The sequence below is a fragment of the Solanum stenotomum genome, chromosome 7 (genome assembly GCF_019186545.1).
Source record: "Solanum stenotomum isolate F172 chromosome 7, ASM1918654v1, whole genome shotgun sequence".
NCBI classification, from domain to species: Eukaryota; Viridiplantae; Streptophyta; class Magnoliopsida; order Solanales; family Solanaceae; genus Solanum; species Solanum stenotomum.
Window position 1 is genome coordinate 54,492,882 of NC_064288.1, and position 21,293 is coordinate 54,514,174.

General features: G+C 33.7%; 3 protein-coding genes across 3 annotated transcripts; 2 read left to right on the forward strand and 1 right to left on the reverse strand.

The window, feature by feature from the left end:
• The first annotated feature begins 4,467 nt into the window (after nucleotides 1-4,467).
• On the forward strand, nucleotides 4,468-9,626 carry LOC125870593 (monodehydroascorbate reductase). Its single transcript, XM_049551052.1, has 10 exons — nucleotides 4,468-4,626; nucleotides 5,899-5,970; nucleotides 6,542-6,593; nucleotides 6,962-7,042; nucleotides 7,172-7,290; nucleotides 7,377-7,596; nucleotides 7,735-7,853; nucleotides 7,938-8,063; nucleotides 8,514-8,654; nucleotides 9,083-9,626. The coding sequence occupies exons 1-10, from the start codon at nucleotides 4,576-4,578 to the stop codon at nucleotides 9,401-9,403; spliced, it is 1,302 nt and encodes a 433-aa protein (XP_049407009.1). The 5' UTR covers nucleotides 4,468-4,575; the 3' UTR covers nucleotides 9,404-9,626.
• Nucleotides 9,627-9,855: 229 nt separating this feature from the next.
• LOC125870597 (APO protein 3, mitochondrial-like) lies at nucleotides 9,856-13,345 on the reverse strand. Its single transcript, XM_049551060.1, has 3 exons — nucleotides 12,565-13,345; nucleotides 10,825-11,255; nucleotides 9,856-10,514 (listed from the first exon to the last, which is right to left on the reverse strand). The coding sequence occupies exons 1-3, from the start codon at nucleotides 12,924-12,926 to the stop codon at nucleotides 10,105-10,107; spliced, it is 1,203 nt and encodes a 400-aa protein (XP_049407017.1). The 5' UTR covers nucleotides 12,927-13,345; the 3' UTR covers nucleotides 9,856-10,104.
• Nucleotides 13,346-14,043: 698 nt separating this feature from the next.
• On the forward strand, nucleotides 14,044-20,526 carry LOC125870052 (protein CIA1-like). The gene is made up of 10 exons (XM_049550418.1): nucleotides 14,044-14,265; nucleotides 14,965-15,108; nucleotides 15,357-15,569; nucleotides 15,793-15,860; nucleotides 16,705-16,770; nucleotides 16,887-16,946; nucleotides 17,887-17,949; nucleotides 18,234-18,339; nucleotides 19,349-19,432; nucleotides 20,202-20,526. Exons 1-10 carry the CDS (start codon nucleotides 14,071-14,073, stop codon nucleotides 20,295-20,297), a joined length of 1,095 nt encoding a protein of 364 aa, XP_049406375.1. The 5' UTR covers nucleotides 14,044-14,070; the 3' UTR covers nucleotides 20,298-20,526.
• Nucleotides 20,527-21,293: the final 767 nt, after the last annotated feature.

Genomic DNA, 21,293 nt, shown 5'->3' on the forward strand with positions numbered 1-21,293 from the left:
GTCATATTCATCAAATTTTAACTTGTTTGTATAAATTGTTTAATTACCTAATAAAAATATGTTTTCTATATTGTAGTTATATAAAACAAATGAAGCACATAGTACGTCTTTTTAAAAATATTTTAATAAAATTTCTCGTAAATCAATTTGAGCTACATGTTTAGCACAAATCAATTAACTCTTAAATACACTGAATTGACAGATATTAAAATGTGTTATTAATAAATAAATGGATCATTGACCCGTTCAAACTTGAGGAGGTTGATGCAGATTATCTTTTATAAACTAATTTTGTCATCATTATTCAGAATCTATTGGCGTGGGATGAATGACATTCTTCTAACTTTAACCAAAAGTCGTGGGAATTAAAAAAAATCCACTAATATAAGAAGCCTTTTATCCTTTAACGTGTCTTATACCATGTGAATATGAGGTAAGTATTGATTTAACATGACTTTTATATGTTTGTAAATTGTAATTATTTTTTTTCAGAGTACTTTATATTAGTATTAAAATATATACATATTACTTTTTAAAAAAAATATTTTGAAGAAGGTATTTTGCATGAAGCACAATTCTATAGTTTGTGTGGGGGTGGGTAAAAGCCTGCAATACTGCAAAATTCAGCAGTGAAGTTTAAGTTTTGGTAGTTGGTACTTATAGGACTTCATTGACACCACACAAAAGTTGTGGCAGAGTGGAGCGATAAATATCACTTTATCATTTTTAAACAATTTGAGATTTGAGTATGAAATTGTCTTTGTTAGAGAGCTTTTACCTTCTAATATGAAACTTTCTAACATAAATTTTAATTTAGTCGTACTCCAATATAAGTATCAATCACCGAATAAAAAGCTAAAAAAATTCATGTGCAAAAATATCACAAAGGGGGGAAATTGGAAGGCTCTAAAGAGTCTTTTGCAAGTGGTCCTTCCCTTAACCATTTAATGCTTGTTTCACTATGGGAAAATTGGACCAAAAAGGAACTTTTACAAGTTTCAGTTTTTTGATGATTTATTTTTGTTTTACTTTACTTTAAGCCCAACCTCTTTTTGGGCCAAAATAACAGCCCAAATCTGTTTGATATTTGAATCCATTTGATGAAATTTATTTAAACGTATTAGTTGCTTATATCAAATTATATTAATTTATTATGATCGAGTGATTTAGTAAGGTGGAAATATGGATAAATATTGTGTGTTTATCAGTGATATAGTATGATATGGGTAAATATTTATCCGCACTAAGCTTTTAAACCTAACCGAATTATTAACCTTAAGATTCAATAAATCCAAGTAAAAATACATATTACCTAACCACAAGTATTAAAAAGTATATATGTTTTATATTTATTTATTTATTTGGTGTAGGGTGGCTTAATACATTGGTGGTCTAAAGCTGAATTTTAATGAGGGGCCTTCATTTTTTTTTATAAAAGGGAACAAGGAAAGTGTGAAACTCACAAAAACTTGATAATATAAGAAAAACATAGTCTCTTTTTAAAAGAAACTTATAATCTTATTATTCTAAAAAAAAAATTGAGGCACCTCAAATTTAGGGGCCCAAAACGCTTTGCCTTTTTTATTTGTCTCTAGAGCCACTCTTTATTTAGTGTAAACACGTATTTAAAAAAAGGTTTTTTTCTATATGATAACACACAAGCATTATGTAACACAAGTTCTTTTATGATAAATACCTGTCTTTCGTCGAAATTTTATACCCAATCATGTAAATTTACTATAATGATATAATTAAGTATTAAAAGTCTACATGCAAATACATATCGTATATTTGTTAATTTAATACAAATATCAAATGTGAGTAAGTTTATACCTATTGAGATCATTTGGTTGGTAAAATAAAGGATAATAAGCCCGAAATTAGATATAAAATTATTCTATTTCAGGTTTGATTGAATTTCATTATCCAAAATTAGCAATTCAGGGATTAATTTATACTATATTATAGTGATATTTATTCTATGTAACAATGAAGGTGAAATAATAATCCCATAATTATTCAATTGCAAAGCAAAACACAATAATTACAAAGACGCCTCTTCCCACAAAATTCTTTAAAAAAAATTCAAGGCTAAATTCAATTTTTTTTATTAATTCCATCCATAATTTAACCCGTCTAATTAGTACAACATGAAAATTGCTGCAAAATTAGCAAATCACTTGAATAAGATTATATTTATTATTTATGCTTATATCATAGTAATAAAAATATTCATATTCTTCTGAAATATTCCTGGTCAAATTTTTGTTTTGACCTTTCTAGTTCTTGTGTCAATGGTCATACATTTATGAAGGATTTGGTAGTTGGTTACCTTATCATTTATACCTTTCACACTTGATCATACTTCCCCTTTATTTTTTAATTCTGTTATCCCACTATTTTGATACTAGCATCGATTAATTTAAAAGTACATCATATAAAACTTATTAAAAAAATAACATCATTTTGAATACTATCAATCTATGTTAGATGAGATTGAATCCAATTCACTCTTAGGTCCTGGAGTAAGAGTGAATCCACACACATATTCAATCGTTACGTTAATTCACTTCTAGTTTATTCAATAAAATGATTCAAACTTCTTAGCCATCTAGAACCTCAACGTGACAAAAATCATTACTTGTCAATTTTCTCAATCTCGATTTGACCTCCAACACTACCAAAAATAAATAAATGTCTTTCTCAATGTTTAAAAGTGAGTTTTTGGCCATAAACATCCTTAAACTATACCCAAACTTAAATTACATCTTTAATGTATCATTATTAGCAGAAAACATCCTTCAAGTATTTAAAAGTGAACAATTTTCATCCTTTTGTTAGATATCGTAAAAAACCTAAGGGATCCTACTAAAACATGAGCAGTTCACGTGACTATTAACAAAAATTTCCCAGCACAATTTCATTACTTGCTATAAAAAGTTCTTGAAAAAAATATTAAAAATCTTAGACACTATTGCTTACTAAAACAAAAAATGTTTGGAAGGTGTGAGCCGTGAGGGTACATGATTTGCTCTTTTTTTCATAGTAACGGAAAGAAGCTGGAGCTTATTTATCTTTACCTTTTTCATTGTTAAACTGTATTTAGATCAATATATTTTTGAGCCAATCTGATATTGAAGTGATCAAAATATCGATTATTTCTCGCATTTGAGTTTCATTCTACATTATTAGAAGCGGAAGTCTCCAACAAACAGCACTTCTAGCATATTCAATTGAGAATAAACATATTTCAAATAATAATATTTTTAATATCAAATTACATGAAAAATAAATGGAAAAATGTTGTCAAATTAAAAGATTTGCATAATGCTAAACTCAATTACCGAAAAAATTCACGATAGCATTTACGTATCTAAGAATAATAATTACGAAGAAATGACTTGATTTTTGTGGGATCTATTAGTTTTCTGATAAATTCAAGTAGAAGAATGCAAGTTGTTCACTTTTAAATACTTGAAGGATATTTTCTGTTAAAAATAATACTTTAAGGATATAATTTAAGTTTGAAATATAAATTAAGGATGATTTTGACAAAAACTCTGAAAGTTGATATTTTATTTTTGCAATAGTGGATTCGAAGTTTCTTAAATGAAAAATGGTTGAATTTATTAATTTAGTTTTAATATTTAATTGGGTATATTTGACCAAGATACCTTTCGCACTTTCTCTCCCAAAATTAAAAGGAAAAAAAAAAATACTTTTCACACTTGGCTATTTCCTTTATAGTACAATTGTTTTGTCTCAGCAATGACGTCAATGATTATGACTTTTCTAAAAAAAATAAATAAGTAAAAGACAAGTGTCAAACCTCATTGAATTGAAAATAAACCCACAGAGCAATTAACTTAAAAAAAAGAAAAGAAAAGAGCACTTCTCATAAATTAAATTCCCACTTCAAGGCCAAAAATAAATAAATAATTCCCACTTGTTTACTTTATTAATTTTCAGAAAAATACCAATAATCTATAAAAAACAATTTTTCTATCTCATAAAAATAAGATTTATGTACATTTTATTTATGAGATTACACAATTATATTACTATTATATAAAAACACTTTTTGAATAGACATTAACCATGCTATTCTCATGATAAAAAAATTGAGCATTAAAGGTAGATAAGAACCAAAGTTAATTGTTAATTCATTAAAGATTATAACATTTTATTCGAAAAAATATTCATTTTATTGCCATTAATATCTTGTATTAATTTATATTAAGAAAAAATTCTTTAATTGTATATTATAAAATAAAATGATACTATTATTATTTTGTTATGTAATAAATCACATTTCCAATTTGACTTGATCTTCTCTCCAACTGTCGTGGCAACTGTACAGTCAGCAAATCAATCGGCATATAACGTGCCACGTGTACGTTCGTTATTGACGACCTTCCTCGTCTTATTATCTTTTTTTTTTTCATTCCCATTTTAGCCAATCAAAAATTGTATCCATTATAAATATCAGTCCACATTCATCATCTCTCTTAACAAAACTTTTTTTTTTCATCTTCACAAAAAGCTCTAACTAAATTCCCCTGTGAAAGTTCATCAATGGCGGAGAAATCATTCAAATATGTGATCGTCGGTGGCGGTGTTTCTGCTGTGAGTATCGATCATCAAATTTAGCTTTAATTTTTGAGTTTTTTTTTATCAATAGACTTTAATTTTTGAGCTGACATGTTTGATTTGAGTTCGAAATTGTGGAATTCGTATGCTAGTTTTTTTTTGGATGATTTTTCCGGTGAGAATTATTTGATGTGGTATATAGTGCACAGTAGATCTGAAAGTTAGCATAGTGAAATGACGTTTTGGTTTCTGCATCTGTACACATATACACTGATAACTATAAGATATAGGAGTAGTTTTATTGTTTTCTGATAACTGAGAAGTCGTGTGGTGCACGGCTCTGCACAAACATAAATTCATGTATTTTTAGTTTTACTTAATATTTTGATAGTCAACTGTTAGATTATGAAGTTTGAAAGCTAGAAGTATCTCCATTCAGTGTTTCAATCTGCTGTGGAATGGTTGATTTGCTTAGGAATGGAGTTAGATCATAGATGCTTTTAATACGAAGTGATAATATATATAGAGACGGATACTCATGCTTGTATACATCCTTGTGTGTGTGTTTGTGTTACTTTATTTTTCATGTAAATTTTTAGATTTTGGAGAGTGATAGCTAGAGTGTTGTTGTAGGTAAGCTTATATCTTCATTGTTTTGGCTTTATTGTTGGAATGAGTGACTTTGAAATGGAGTTTGGAGGGTTTGAGTACGAAGTGATTTGAAAATGTAGAACCTACTAGTTGTCTTGTTGAGATATTGGGAGCAAGAGATCATGGCATACTTATTTCTATTTACTTTGGATGGTTAGAACCAGTTGACACAAAATTAAATGTGATTTGATGAGTTAAAGTATCCAAGTTTCCTCTATTTTGTCCTTTGGCTTAGAAATTGTAGATATCTTCGAATGGTTGGGTACTGAACTCTAAATCTTTCATTAGAATATTGTAATTGGCATATAAGTTTCCTAATTTGTCATTCCTCTTATTTGGGATAACTTATGATTAGGATTCTATTAGAGATAATATGTATTGCTACTTCTCCCCCCAAATTATTTCTCTGTTTTGTATAGAAGATTCCTTATTGCATTTACTGTAACTGTACGTTTCTTTTTTTCCTGGTATTGACAAAGAGGGCTACAGTTACCCTTTCCCCTAGGATGTGGAAAAAAATTTATTAGGAACTAGCTGAAATAAAGGATTATAGTTTTGTTTCTGAAATCTTGTAGGAACAAATCTTGTTGTTTATGCATTCAAATTTTTTGAATTCATGGTCGTAAATGAATTTAACAAGTTTGGTTGCATTTGCAGGGGTATGCTGCTAGAGAATTTGCAAAACAGGGAGTTAATCCTGGGGAACTGGCTATTATTTCCAAAGAGGCAGTAAGTATTTTGTACTGCTTTCTTGCCTTCACTAATTTAATTTTAAATCATAGTTGCATTGCTGCTTGTGTGGACTTCATTTTGGAGAAGGGAGCATTTGTTTTGTTTTCTGTAAATATCGTATCATTGGTCTCTGGATTTATATAAGAATCTCTAAGTTCTGTTGTTGATGTTATAAGTTAATTTTTCATCAGCTTATACTTGTAAATTCCCAGAAAGTATTCATTGACAATTCCTTAGCTAATATACAAGATTGTTAAATTCCCTTTGATATATTCTTGTCTATTTGGATAGGAAAAGTGTCTTGGTACTCTACCATTTGCTTGTAAATTTGTACTAATCTTCTTCGCAAAACGAGTTCTGATCACACCTCTGTTGTCCCTAGTGTGTTAGGCTATGCCTATCTTTCTCTCTCTTTGGTTGATTTTTTTTTTTTTTGCAACTTATCTACTCTTATGTCCATTCTTTCCTGCCCAGCCTGCCTAAATTTTACATCTAACAATCTTTCCTTCTTTCAGGAAAATAATGTTAGATTTGATCTGATTGCTAAAAATGTTTTTTTCTACCTCAGGTGGCTCCTTATGAACGTCCTGCACTTAGCAAGGCATACCTTTTTCCTGAAGGCAAGTCTTCTTTTTTCCTTGGATAGTTAATTTTGACTTCCGTAAGTGGTAGTGTGGATGTGGACTTGAATACAAGTCGTATTATAGAAAATGCATATCATCTTTCTTTGTAGTTAAAGTCCTTGCACACACATTTGAAAATGTATCTCAACTTTTCTTGTAGAATGGTCATTGCTTCTCCTCTAGCAAAGAAAAAAAAAAATTAAAAAAAAGAAACACAATTTGAGCATGGTTTATTATACAGAATGTCATCTCATGTGGTTTTGGCACAAATTGCTAAGTCAAAAAGCTGCTGTACTTTTTAAACATTTGAAATTGACCTGGTTTCATAAAATCTTTTCCCTAACACATATCCGTTTATCTACCAGGAGCTGCTAGACTCCCAGGGTTTCATGTGTGTGTTGGAAGTGGAGGAGAGAGACAGCTTCCTGAGTGGTATGCAGAGAAAGGTAATAGTCTTTGTGTTTAAGCAATTATTTGCAGACATATGGCCATGCATGACTTCTGTTAACTTTACATATGGTGGTATATATGGTTGAAGACACATCTTTTATGAATCACATGGTCTCATCTTGCAGGCATCTCGTTGATCCTGAGTACTGAAATAGTGAAAGCAGATCTTGCTTCAAAGACTCTTGTTAGTGCAGCTGGGGAATCTTTTAAATATCAAACACTTGTTATTGCAACAGGATCCACCGTGAGTCTCTTGGAAATGTGGTTGTGTTGTTTAATTTAAAATTTTTCTTTGGTCATTAGATTAATTTATTGTTTGTGTCTGTTCAGGTTTTGAAGTTGTCAGATTTTGGTGTACAAGGTGCTGATTCCAAGAACATCTTTTACTTGAGAGAAATTGATGATGCTGATCAACTTGTGGAAGCATTAAAAGCTAAGAAAAATGGTAAAGCTGTTATTGTTGGGGGAGGGTACATCGGTCTCGAGCTTAGTGCTGTACTGAGACTGAACAACATTGAAGTCAATATGGTTTACCCAGAACCATGGTGCAGTAAGTAAATTACTTATAGTTTGCACACTGCATGCATAGCATGAAACGTTAAAACTGTTTCATGGTAGTCAGTTATGGAGAATATATTGTCCTGTTTAATTGTATTGTTATCTTACTGTAATCCTTATGCTTTTCCAGTGCCTCGGCTTTTCACAGAGGGGATAGCTGCATTCTATGAAGGTTATTATCAAAACAAGGGAGTCAATATTATCAAGGGTACAGTGGCTGTTGGGTTTGATACCCATCCAAATGGAGAGGTTTTTCTCAAGACTGCACCATTTTGAGAAATCTGGTTGAACTTTAGAGCATTACCTCACTGCATTCTTGTTTCCAATTTGCAGGTGAAGGAAGTCAAACTTAAAGATGGCAGAGTTTTGGAAGCTGACATAGTAGTCGTAGGAGTTGGAGCAAAACCACTCACGACTCTGTTCAAAGGGCAAGTTGAAGAGGAGAAGGGTGGAATTAAGGTGTGTGCTCACTGTTCAGTACTCATCCTTCTAATATGTTCTGGCTTGTGTGCTTTTTGATAATTTTGTCATTGTCATGGTTAAACCTTTGAGTTTCCAGTATAATGTACCAAAATAAATTAAATAGTTCAGTATAAACTTCAAAAATAGATGAGAGCAACTGGGATGATTTGTTGAAGGAACAGATCAATGGATTCCGGCAATTCTTGTGCTACTTTAGTCAATGCAAAGAAATAAACTAATCGCACATGAGAAATTGTATCAAATAGTGGAAATCCTTGAACTTGTTGTTAAGGAAACATCATAGTTTCCTTGTTGAACTAAAACTGTGTGTTCTTGTCAAGCTATAAGCTGTCTGTTTCTCGTATGTATCAGAATTACAATGGATTGTGTCATGTTCCATTCAAAATTACTTTATTCCTGTACTTACACCAAGGCTTTTATTTGCAGACAGATGCATTCTTCAAAACAAGCGTACCTGATGTATATGCTGTAGGTGATGTTGCCACTTTTCCTTTGAAAATGTACAATGAGATTAGAAGAGTTGAACATGTTGATCATTCTCGCAAATCTGCTGAGCAGGCTGTCAAGGTATGTGACAGCTCCCTGATGCTATCCAGGGTTGATATGAAAGTTTTATATAGTCATCCTGCTTATAATATGTTAATTCTTTACTGGTCAACTATGATTGCTCTCATGAGTCGTGATATAAACTGGATATTTGAAGCACACTACACATGCAGATTAGGGTGTTCAAATACTGAAAACTATCGCAACTCTACATGCCTACTGATTGTTTATATCCTGGTATGAGTACAAATTTGTAACAATACAACGTTAAGTTACACTCACACAGGTTATCTTTTGCTTCCACTGTGTGACTTCTTAGAACAGCTTTCTGCAGTTTGCTAGTGTCTTTCTACTCTGTCAATCAACTCGGTCAAATGTAGTTACAGATTCTCAAACTCCACATCTTCTTATGAAGTAAAAATGTTAATGTTACATTGTTGCTGGTGCAGGCAATATTTGCCAGTGAGCAAGGGAAGTCTGTCGATGAATATGACTACCTTCCATACTTCTATTCCCGTGCATTCGATTTGTCTTGGCAATTCTACGGTGATAATGTGGGTGAAACAGTGCTCTTTGGGGACGCTGATCCCAACTCTGCAACTCACAAGTTTGGACAATACTGGATCAAAGATGGAAAGATCATTGGTGCATTCCTCGAGAGTGGGTCACCTGAAGAGAACAAGGCAATTGCTAAAGTTGCAAAAGTCCAACCCCCTGCTACCTTGGATCAATTGGCACAGGAGGGCATCAGCTTTGCCTCAAAGATCTAATTTTTATACCTATTTTGGATTTTAAAACAGCTCTTTGAAGTTTCTGCCTTATTTACAATGTTGTAATCGTTTGACATTTTTCGTGGCTGGTTGATTGGTAAAAATATGATGTTTCTTCATCTGAGTTTAGTTGCAGAAGATCACCCTGTAAGGCATATATATACATACCTTAAGGTGTGACATCTCTGTAAATAATGAATGTTAGAAGCAATGGTTTGTGAAACTCTTCTCCAGAAAAATATGAGCATCTATTTACTTGGATTTTGTTGTGCTTATTGAATGAAAGCGGCACACTTGGGTTATGCACAAAGTGAGTTCTGTGGCACTATTTCCTCATAGTCCATTTTATAAAAGACATCAACATTAAAATTCACATTTTAATGGCATATGCTTATATAGACACAAAATGACATGCATTCAAAACATCTTAAAGGTTGATGTGAAACTATTGTTTACTTTTCCTAATAATAGTACCTTCTATACATTGTCCTAATTTTAAAGGCAAGAAAAGTTGGATATATCTCAACATGAAGTTGAAGTTTCAACTGCCAGAATCTGCATAGATTACCCTAACAACAAACGAGCCCTGGCAACGATATAGTCTTGGGTTATCCTCACTAGCAGAAATCAAACCAAGGAAACAACGTCCCCGGTCTAATGTTGATTCTACTCTGCCAATATGTTGGCAGCATTGCAGAGCTTTATACGACTAATTTTTCTTCATCTAGTCCAGGAACTACAACATCATCTCTCATCATGTGATAGTAATCATCTCCGACCTGTGCTCCAACTTGACTAAACAGTTCCACGACTGCAGGTAACTTTCCGTAATACCTCTTCATAGAATCTACCAAAACGTCACCAGCATGCGGGTTTTGGACATGCCAAACATATACAGTGGAGAGAAGATCATCTATTGTTGCCTCTTGCCAAGCATGCTGTCCATCCCTCATCTGGTGCTTGAAGGCTTGACATTGCCTAACCCTATGACCCTTTGGCCCGACTTGCAACTCAGGACAATATCCACATGTTTGAACGCCATACGTTTTCATGAGCTGTATAGCTCCATTACGCATAATCTCCCAAGCTTCCATTCCTCGCATGGCGAATCCTGGAGAAGTGATAAGTAAGTAGTGGAAAATCAAACTAGAAGGTTTGTCGTACCATAAGAAATAACTCTTTTTTACATACTTTTAAGTCATGATGCTTAGACTCTTCAAAAATGTCGACAGGTCGTGTCGGATACTCTAAAAGTTGTGCATTTTGGAGAGCCCGACACAGGTGCGGCAACAATTTTGGAAACTCCAAGCAACATAGCTTGAAGCTCTAGAGAAGAAATTGATGTATTTGAATAGGAAAATGCACATTGAAAAATGACTAACAATTATAAGTGAAAACATTGTAGTAACATAAAGACAAACCTTTTATGTCATCATAGGGTAAATTCAAATAATTTCTATCTCCGATGGGCTTCTTAATAGTTTCCTTAGACCTAAAAGTTTCTATGTCCTTCCCGAACCAATCATCCTTGGGAAACCTCTTCTCAAAATCTATGAGTTTTCCAGCAACCCGGTAAATGGGGAACTTCCTTCTTCGGGTTGGGTACTCAGGTAAGTCCACACCAGCCTGAATGCATAATTCTACAAGGGCTGGGATTCGATCAACTTCAAGTCGCTCATTATGTGAAACAGCTCTTCCTAACCTGTCGTAGAGATGAAAAGATTGTACCACAGGTAATACATGATCTACGCCCCCTCTTTGCCATGTATGCTCTTTGTTCTTCTGACTGCCGCTAACATTGCAAGTTCTGATCTTATGTGGTGGATGACCAACATGAACTTCGGTACATAAGCTGCACAAAAGAACAGAGATCACAACATAGACCTGCTTGCTCGACAATTTTAACAGTTGAATTTCATAATGAGTTGCTATATAGTCAATCTTCCATCAATTAACAAGGCCTCGACTCCAAATCAGCAGGAGTCAGCTATATGAATCTTCTATATCTGTTGTGTTCTAGTCAAGTCTAATTCATTCCAATACTTACATTTGTCCCCACTAATTATTTCATTATTCCAACTTAACTTGATATATTATTTGCAAATCAATGTTTACTTGCAATTTGATTCATTATTTCAAACTTCAACTTGAAATAGAGAATTTGAAGTTGAAAACTTGTATAGAACTATAAAAGTATAACAATTAATCGATTTTACTCACTATACTTCAACAATTTTTCCAAGTTAAATTCATGTAAAAACACAAATATTCTAACTTCAACTTCACATATTTTTTTTTTCCAGCTTCATCAAACTATTGTTCTACTCCCTACTAAATAATTTGCCTTCTATAGCAAAATTGGGTTCTTAATCTTGCACTAATTTCTTACCTTGATAACAAGTTTAATCTGAATTAGTTGATACCACCTACAAGGATCATTACTTCTATCGTGTTATGATCTTAGCTAAGTCTGCATAAGAATAAGTAAAATGAATATCATATTCGACTATTATTAAGCTAATCCTCAATTACCACAACCCTACTCCTTTATTGGGACTTCAAACTGGCTTTACTCCACAAAAGTTATGCTCCACCACATAACCTTAGCAGCAAAAATTCGCCATATTTTCTCCATGCTTCTGTTCTACTAAAACCTAGTTCCATTATACAGAGTAATGGTCAAAATACACTGAACTATCATTTTCCCGATAGTTTCACATCCCAACTATTAGATACTCCCCTTTCCTACCTGAACTATGACGATCTATATGTTGAAACACACCTAGTTGAGTATATGATGAAAGTTCAAATAGGAAAAGGGAACAACTGATAGTTGGCCTAGCCAACTTCAAGGTGTGTTTTAATATACAAATTGTGATAGTTCAAATAGGAAAGGGAACATGGTAAGAAAATTATAATTGGAGTGTGAAACTAGCAAAAAAGTGATAGTTCAGGTGTGTTTTTGACCATTTACTCTTTTACATATGATTAGTTGCAACAAAGTTTGCTTAAGTGCAAGATTGCTATGTTGCTCAACTCTTCAAAATTGTTAACAGGTGTGTGTTGGATCCTCCAAAAAGTAGTGTATATTTAAAAGATCCAATACCGATACAACAATTTTGAAGAGTCCGAGCAACTTTTGGATGCAAAATGAATCTTACCTGCAAAAATAAATAGGAATTTCCTCCGAAATCCTCGAAACACAAGCTAACAACTGAGCTCTTGAAGCTAACACATGATGAGCAACAGGGATTAGCTTTTCAACTAATAGCCCATTTTCCGGTGGCCGCAGCGCAACTTCACGTACCACCCTTCTCTCTTGCTTGTCATATCTTGCTCTCCGCTTAAGCTCATTAACACTCGTCACCCATGGTTTTTTTTCAGCCTTTTTCAGCTTTCTTGGTAGAGCTTCCATGGCTGATACAGTTGAATACAATAGACCAACATTGCCCAGCTCCTTCACAGTGGATAATATCGCATTCCCACGAAGATTTAAGACTGACGTAACTCGCCTATGAAACATTCTGAGAAGCTACAGATGTGAAATACTGAAAGTTCTCTCAAAATTTTATTTTGAAATTCGTCATCTAGGCATTATAACAAACAGTTAGTGTGCAGATGGCATTTGGAGCTTAATTAAAATTATATACAGTACAAAATAAGAGGGCAGCCCGATTCACTAAGCTTGGCTTGTGAGTTTTGATCTCAGGGGATATTCTAACTTTACGCGTCAGCAACTTTACCAGTTACGTCAAATTCACCTTCAAAACTAAAATACAAAATGAATTGCACCAAAGAGTAGAAATTCTAAAGATGCAAAGAAGAGAAGGAAGAAATACAAGTGGCAAAAGTACAAAAAAAATAATAATCAATTTTAGTAGCATCTATTTGCACCTTAGAGGTAGAAAATTAATTTTAATTTTGTATACTAGTTTGGCGGGGATTAGAAAAATAGTTCTAGTATTTTTTTTATTTTTTTTAAAATTCTAGTATTAAATCACACATATGACTTTATGGAAGTTTGTTTGACAATATTAATTAGGCATAATATAATCATATATAAATAAATGTGTTGTTTAGCTTGGCATCAACTGACATATTTGTTTTCAAACTTTGATTGTGCATAAATAAATACATATGTCATATGTGACGTTTTATGTGAATCTCACGCGAATTGCCACGTAGGAAATTGATTTGTATATGTATACTTGTTTAATTTTATATGAATTTAAGTATCTATTAATGCATGTCCAAAGTTAGACGGCGCACGACACACTTATGTATTATTATGCCTATTAAAATAATACATGTATTTCTTTATGCTGAAATCTATGTCGTTATTATTATAAGAGATATTATGTGAAATAAACGTGTGCTTATCAATGATGTCAGATTTGAGCGAATGTAAACAAGTAGACACACACATTATCCTAATATTACAAGATATAATATAATATGTTATATATTATCATAATAAAGGAAAAACTATAGGGGCGTAACTGTCGGTACATAAACTAACTAACTTGGGAAATAGGCCCACTTAAGTAACGAATAAGTACTCCTTTTTCAGCTCACTGTACAAATCCACTCAAAGATCACCAAAATCTGATCAAAATTGCCCAATTTATTGAGTAGCACAGTCAGTTCGCCGCCCCAATTCCGCCGCGATGAAGAATTTCAGCTACAACGATTTTGAACTGAGAGAGATTCAAAAGCTCGAAGGTCATACCGGTAAGGTTTTGGGGATAGCTTGGAAGGAGGATACCGGAGTATGGGGTTTTCCGGCAGTAATCACATCCTGGAGTGATGATAAAACCATACGAATCTGGGAAGAGAACTTCTCCGGCTTTTTCGTCTGTAAGGTTTGATTCTTTTTTTTTTTTTTTTTTCATTTTTCTCAATTTTATGATCATTTGGATTAGCTGATGTAAATAACTGATAAGGTTTTAAATGTTGAAAAACATTTTAAAGTGATGAATCTGATGTTATAAATAAATAGTTACGTGTTTGAAATAGAAGTGCTGAAACTGTTAATAAACATTTGTGGTAAAAAAATGTTGTCCAAAGAGCTAACTTTTGGGGTTGAGTCAGGCTAAGGTCCACTTAACATGATATTAGAGCTAGGTTCATTCTTGTTTGGGCTTCCAGTACACGCTCCAGTTGGACCTGAGTATGAAGAGGGGTGTTAAAGGTGGTTAAAGTCCCACATTGATTGGAAAATGGACCGGTGATTTGCTTATATTGACTTGAGTAATCCTCCTCTCATGAGCTAGATTTTAGGGTTGAGTTAGGGTCAAGTTCCATTCAACAATTTTCTAGTAGAAACTCGTAAACTTAGAGGGTGTATGATTCAGCTTATAAGCTAGTCAAATTGACTTATACGCACTTTTTAACTTGTCTACGCATTTGGTAAACCCCGTTGAAGATTTTTTTTCCTTTATGTAACTTCTTTATTCCTTCTCTAGCACTCTTTCCATGCTCAAGAAAATATAGCTACAATGACTATTTGAACCTATACATAAAAAAAGTGCTGTAATAACTCTTAGAAGGAAATTTTGCAGGCTGTTTTGGAGGCATCATGTACTGTTAGATCGTGTGCCTGGTCACGGGGAAGCAAATTGTTGGCAGCAGCTTGCTCTGATGTCACCACTGCCATTTGGAAAAATGTCGGTGTTCATGCCTATGAGTGTATCTACACTTTAAAGGTACAATGACTTGTGAGACTATCAGAGAAATTAACTCTCTGTAAATATTGCTACATATAAACTTCAAAGATCTATCAGCACTCAGCAGAATAAGGGAACTTGTTACTACGGAGTTGTTTTTATTTAGCTTATAATTCATTTGGATGGACCTGTATATTAAGGATTTTTTTTTTCATTTCCTTTAATGAGTTATAAATCTACTGAAATCCTGTCTGCTTTCTTATTTTCGTTACGTGGATAATGTCCAGGGTCATGAGAATGAAGTGAGAAGTGTTTCCTGGAATAGGGACGGGCAATTTCTTGCGACATGTGGAGGTGATAAGTCAATTTGGATATGGGAAGTTTTGCCTGGAAATGAGTTTGATTGTACTTCAGTGTTACAAGGACACACAGAAGATGTTAAGATAGTTCATTGGGATGAAAAAATTTTATTCTCCGGTAGTAGTGATAACACCATTAAGGTATATATATTTGAGAGGTTCAACTTCACACTCTTTGTGTGTGTGCATGTGTTAATTGCTTAGGATTCTAGCATGCTTTTCATACCCACATTTCATGTAAGGCATAGAATTGGTAGTCAACTCGTTTCTCCTCTTCTTCTTCTTCTTCTTCTTTTGAGGGGGGTGGGATTTGATCCTTCACCAGTGATATTATCTAATCTCTAGTGGTTCTTGAAAACTTTAGGTGTGGAAAGAGGCAGATTATGAAAGTGGTGATTGGCGTTGTATTCAAACTTTGGGTGAGTCTGACAGGTAAGAGTTATTATTTGGTGGTATATTTTTCATTTTAGATTGGCGTTGTATTCAAACTTTGGATGAGTCTGACAGGTAAGAGTTATTATTTGGTGGTATATTTTTCATTTTATTATGTCTAGATAGTGTATAAGTGTATCTTATATACTGAAAAATCTTCCATTGTGTGACTATTTGGAGGCTTCTTATAATAGTCATAGGTCAGATTGTAGTTCTAGAGATTGTCTGAATTCATTTGGAAAAACTTTTTGTGAAGTGTTTCATTCATCCTACTGACAGTGAAAAGTGGTCTATAATTTTCTGGAGAGTCCGAGCAACGTATGACAGAAGTGTTCTATAAGAAGTAAATAATTAAGGGCAAAACCAAACTTCTACTCTTTGAAAGTAATTCAAAAAAAACACTTTGGACAGGTACGAATTATTATTTTGCAGTATATTTTTCATTTCGTTATATCTAGGTAGTGTATAAGTGTATCATATATCCTGAAAAACCTTCCATTGTGTGTCTATTTGGAAGCTTCATGTAATAGTCATAGGTCGGATTTTAGTTCTAGAGATTGTCTGAATTCATTTGGAAAAGACTTTTTGTGTGAAGTGTTTCATTCATCCTATTGACAGTGAAAAGTGGTCTATAATTTTCTGGAGAGTCCGAGCAACGTAGGACAAAAGTATTTTATAAAAAATAAATAATTAAAGGCAAAAGCAAACTTCTACTCTTTGAAAGTAATTTTTCAAGAAACACTTTTCAAAATAAGTTGATTTTGAAAGCTTGGCCAAGAAGGCTATCAGTAATGTCATTTAAGATTGTTTGGGAGCTTATACCGCTACATGGTTGAACTTTCAGAAAACATACATCTGCTGTGCTGTCTCTCTCTTTCAGTAAAGAAAGAAGAAGAATGGTATCATGCAGGTATTGCTTTCTCTCTGCTGAATTCGTTTTAAAATATACACTCTCAAGTCTAGGGTGTATCTTAAATAGGACAGTTGTTGTAGTCACTACTAAACAAATTTTACATTGACTTGCAGTGATGACCTTACCATCAAGATATGGAAAAATAGTGATGATGATCATTCTATAGAACTTTGGTAAGCCCGGTCTTATCCTCATTTTCCTAAGCATAATGCAATCCTAAAAGTTGATTTATGTGATCCTATGGGAGAATGTCCCTCATTGATTGTGAAGAGCTATTTTTTTTTGCTTTATTAACAATTATCTTTCTTGTGGGCTAGTAAAGAGTAAAAAAGTAGATTGGCCACACATGCACATGGGAACTGGGCCGCAAGGAAAAATGGTCGATTTCCTCCATCCCACCCCCACCCCGGGGCACAAGGCCTGATCCAAGTCACATATTGAAACCTGGGGAATTTTCTGTTCTCCATAATTATTCTATTAAGTTAGCAAACTGAAATGTTTGCAACCACTGGTATTACCGAGCAGAATGGTTTAAGAAACCATCTCTGTTTATTCCCTTGGTCAATGTAAGCCTCCAGATTCTTCCAAGCAAGCAAAGGTTTTTTTTGGGGTTATCCCCGCGCATCCAACCCATGCTCCGTGACAACAACGGGGATGCCCCGAAATCCCTAGTATATGAAAGAGTGAAAAGGTGCTTTCGTTGTTGTGGAATAAGAAGCCTTTGTATCTTAATGCACATATTTTTATTTTTTCCAAAAGAAAGGAGGGTGCAAGTCCTTTTGAACATCATCTTGATGCATTCAAATGGACAATTACTTTTGTTCACTTAAGAGACCACATTTATTGCTTTGTTTATTTTGTCATTCCTCAGGCAAAGTGTGGTCTTCATTCATTTAGTAAACTATGTTTGGTATAATAGTACTCAGCAATAACTATGTTTTCTGAGTCGAGAGTCAATTGGAAACAACCTCTCTATCTTTGAGGTAGGGGTAAGGTTTGCATACACTCTACCCTCCTGAGACTCCACTTTGTGGGACTACAATCGGTATGTTGTTGTAATTACTATGTTTTCCAATTGCTGATTTGCTACCATCTCCTTTTGGTGCTTGTTAGGTCTCATGCTTGCACTCTATCTGGATATCATGACACAACAATTTTCACAGTTGACTGGTTGAGGTAGCTACTCTATATCTATTTCTTATCATGCTCAAGCTAATATATGCTTCTTATTTTTTTTCCTTCTGTTTGGACTCCTTAATATTACCTTTATTTGGACAGTTTTTCCTTTTCTACAAAGTGTGTATTTGGAGGGGAGGGGCAGTTTAAGATTTACGGTCTATTTTCCATGAATCGAGAGTTTCATGGCTAGTTTGACTGTCTAGATTTCATGTTTGATCTTTTTTTATCGGGTACGTTATAGCTATTCCTACAGGCTTACACTGGACATTCTAATATGTTAGGGAATTACTCCGTTTTGTACCTTATGAAGACAAGGACCCAGAAATATTTGCGAGTGCAGGAGCTGATGACGCTATACGTGTATTTATCGAGGATACGGACAATGAGGTATTGGAAAACCTTCTATCTTCCTTATACAGTTTTGTACTTCGTGCTTATTATGATGTGTATAATGTTAATCCTCTAGTGGATCAATTCCAACACGCCTTTAAAACTAGTACTATTAGTAATCGATTATATAGCTTCTTCAATATACGGATCTTTCAATCAAGTTTTGAGCTCCGTACTCTAGAACCCTCCCCCTATTAACCCAAATTTCTTGTGGAATCTGGAGGAAGCTGGGGTGTTCTTCTATGCCACTAGGTGTGGGCCCGTCGTCTCCAGCCTTGACATGCAGAATGCTGCCTGTCTTGCATGCTAGACATGCTGTGCCCGTGGATTAGTTGAGATACACACAAACTGCCCCAGAGTTCACTATTTTTTTTTAAAAATTAGAAAAAAGAAAGAAAGAGAAGATTAGATTACAGTAATATCAGAATTAACTGCTTAGGACAGAGACCAATTTACGATTTAAGCTCTATGGTTTCAACCTTTAACGTTCTCAGCAATGAACCCATTATGTTTTAAATTTATGGGTTCATATCTACTAATAATTGCAATTTTTATGGGCATTTACGCATAAATTTATGCTCCACTTCAGAAGTACTTGATTCAAATGAACCCGGTAACTTAAAGCTGCATCCTCCCCTGGCATAAGGACAGTTCTTGGATTCTGATTTTGTTCTTCTCGCCAAATCTCTCTCAACTTAAATGTCTCGTCATCAGGGTTCTAAGACATACTTTTCTTGGTCAACAAGCCACTTCTAAAGAGGTTCCACTAAATAATTGATATTTCACTTCATCGTAATTTTTATTTCAATTTCTTTATTCATATATTTGACATTCATGCTTATAATTATTAGTCTTGGACTAAACATATATATTTGTATTTTTTTTCTCCCTTTGAGCCTTTTTTTATTGAAGTCCATGCTTTGTTTGCACTTTTCGCTTAAAGACGTAACGGAACTTAGAGCTTTTTTGCGTTTTTTTGCTTTTGATAACACTGGTCTGATGACAGGTTGATGGGCTTACATTTAAACTACTTTTGAAGAAGGAGAAGGCTCATGAAACAAACGTAAATTCTGTGAAATGGCACTCTGGGGTAAGTCACCGGAATACCACAGTGATAGGATTTTTACATTTACTTGTTCATCTGTCATTGCCTTCAACTCAGCAATTAGTATGCTGCAAAGATGCTTTAAGCTTTGAGCAGAAGATGAGATCATCTGTAAACTTCTGAGAGCACTACTGATCAGAGGCGAATTAAGGATTTAAGTTTTATGTGTTCAACCTTTTAAGGTTCCTAGCGTTGGACCTTGAAATGAACATTTGTTGACATCAATTTCTGTTGACAGATATGTAATAAGCAATGTTGCTTGGACCATCCAAAAATATTGCCTCACCTGTGTAGCACCCTCTAGAAATGTATAGTTTTTGGACGATCTGACACACACCTTGTGAAATTTTGAAGAGTTTGAGCAACATAGGTGATAGGATATATGTGTCAGAGCTGACAAATGGTGTTTGGACAACAAATATGTTAGACATTGCAATGATTGTTGTATGGTTTTTTCAAGGAGGAGAAATATTTGTCTTCTGATTTATTCTCAAATATTCAGTCGTGTTGTTTTATATCGAATACTAGAAGGGTGAATTCACTCTATTATGCTTACTACCTTTAGTTTGATCGGTATCTGTCTTAATTCAATCCTTTATTCAAATGTTTTTTTCCTTCAACAAATTGCTCGAGGCCTATGTGTTTGCGTATTTTGATTTTCTCCTCTATTTCCCTAACAAAATAAAAAACAAGATTCTTTTTTGGTCAAATAAATTCTGCAATATGTTTACTTTCTTCTGTCAAAACCTTGCAGGATAAAAGGCTTTTGGCGTCGGCAAGTGATGATGGAACAGTGAAGATATGGGAGTTGGTTTACCCCTGGGGGCCTGCTGGCCACATAGCTTCATAGTTGATACGGGAAAAACAATTTGTATTGTTATAGGAATTTTGAGCATGTTGAAGCCTCAAACTTCGGGAAAACTATCTCTTTTTTTCTCGAATCTGAGACCTCTGCTTATGGGTAGAGGGACCCTATCTATCCGCCACAATCGTTAATGATATCATTACTACATATTATACTAGAAAAACAAGAGAACAGATCTGCAAATTTTCTCAATAACATTAAAGATGATTACCATCATTTCTGCCGTCAACATTATTTATCAATGATGTAATAGTTCACAGCAAACACGTATCCAATATTTGAAGATTATGAGTTTTGGCAATTTATGGCCAGCCTTCGAATCCACTACTTGTGTACACCCAAAGTTGAAAGGCATAAACAGGCCAAGTTTTTAGACACATTTATATATTATACCTATTTAATAATACACTTATTCCTTCCGTCAACTTTTAATTGTCATGTTGCACTTTTCGAAAGTCAATTTTACTAATTTTCAAAGTTAAGTTAGATTACATTAATTCGATATTTTAAACAAAAAAAATTGATCTTCAAAAACTATATGAAAAGTACTATAAATTGCAATTTCTTCCAAATCAATATGATAAAAAATATATCGTAAAATATTAGTCGAAGTTCTTATAGTTTGACTCTAAAAAAATAAATCATGACAATTAAAAGTGGACGGAGGGAGTATTTCTTTATGCTAAATCTATGTCGTTATGTTTCATACGAGATATAATGTAAAAAATAGTTTTATTATATATATATATATATATATGTATATATATAAAAGAGAACCCTAGGACCGCCTACGTGGCTCCACCACAAACCAGGATTTCCTTTTAATTTATTTATTTCCAAAATTATCCTTCTCTTTCATGAAAAGTTGTGACTTTTATGAAAAGTTGCGACTTTTGCGAAGAGTTGCGACTTTTATGAAGAGTTGCAACTTTTACGAATAGTTGCGATTTTTATGAAAAGTTGCGACTTTTATGAAAAGTT

Excerpts from the sequence above, each read along its gene's own strand:
- LOC125870597 (XM_049551060.1), bottom strand. The coding sequence starts at position 12,926 with ATGTTTCATAGGCGAGTTACGTCAGTCTTAAATCTTCGTGGGAATGCG. Across the intron at positions 11,256-12,564 it reads ATTCCTATTTATTTTTGCAG|CTTATGTACCGAAGTTCATG; the intron begins GTAAGATTCATT and ends TCTTTTGTGCAG. Across the intron at positions 10,515-10,824 it reads ACCCTATGATGACATAAAAG|GATTCGCCATGCGAGGAATG; the intron begins GTTTGTCTTTAT and ends TCACTTCTCCAG.
- LOC125870052 (XM_049550418.1), top strand. The coding sequence starts at position 14,071 with ATGAAGAATTTCAGCTACAACGATTTTGAACTGAGAGAGATTCAAAAG. Across the intron at positions 17,950-18,233 it reads TTCACAGTTGACTGGTTGAG|GGAATTACTCCGTTTTGTAC; the intron begins GTAGCTACTCTA and ends CTAATATGTTAG. Across the intron at positions 18,340-19,348 it reads TCGAGGATACGGACAATGAG|GTTGATGGGCTTACATTTAA; the intron begins GTATTGGAAAAC and ends GTCTGATGACAG.
- LOC125870593 (XM_049551052.1), top strand. The coding sequence starts at position 4,576 with ATGGCGGAGAAATCATTCAAATATGTGATCGTCGGTGGCGGTGTTTCT. Across the intron at positions 4,627-5,898 it reads TCGGTGGCGGTGTTTCTGCT|GGGTATGCTGCTAGAGAATT; the intron begins GTGAGTATCGAT and ends TTGCATTTGCAG. Across the intron at positions 6,594-6,961 it reads GGCATACCTTTTTCCTGAAG|GAGCTGCTAGACTCCCAGGG; the intron begins GCAAGTCTTCTT and ends TTTATCTACCAG.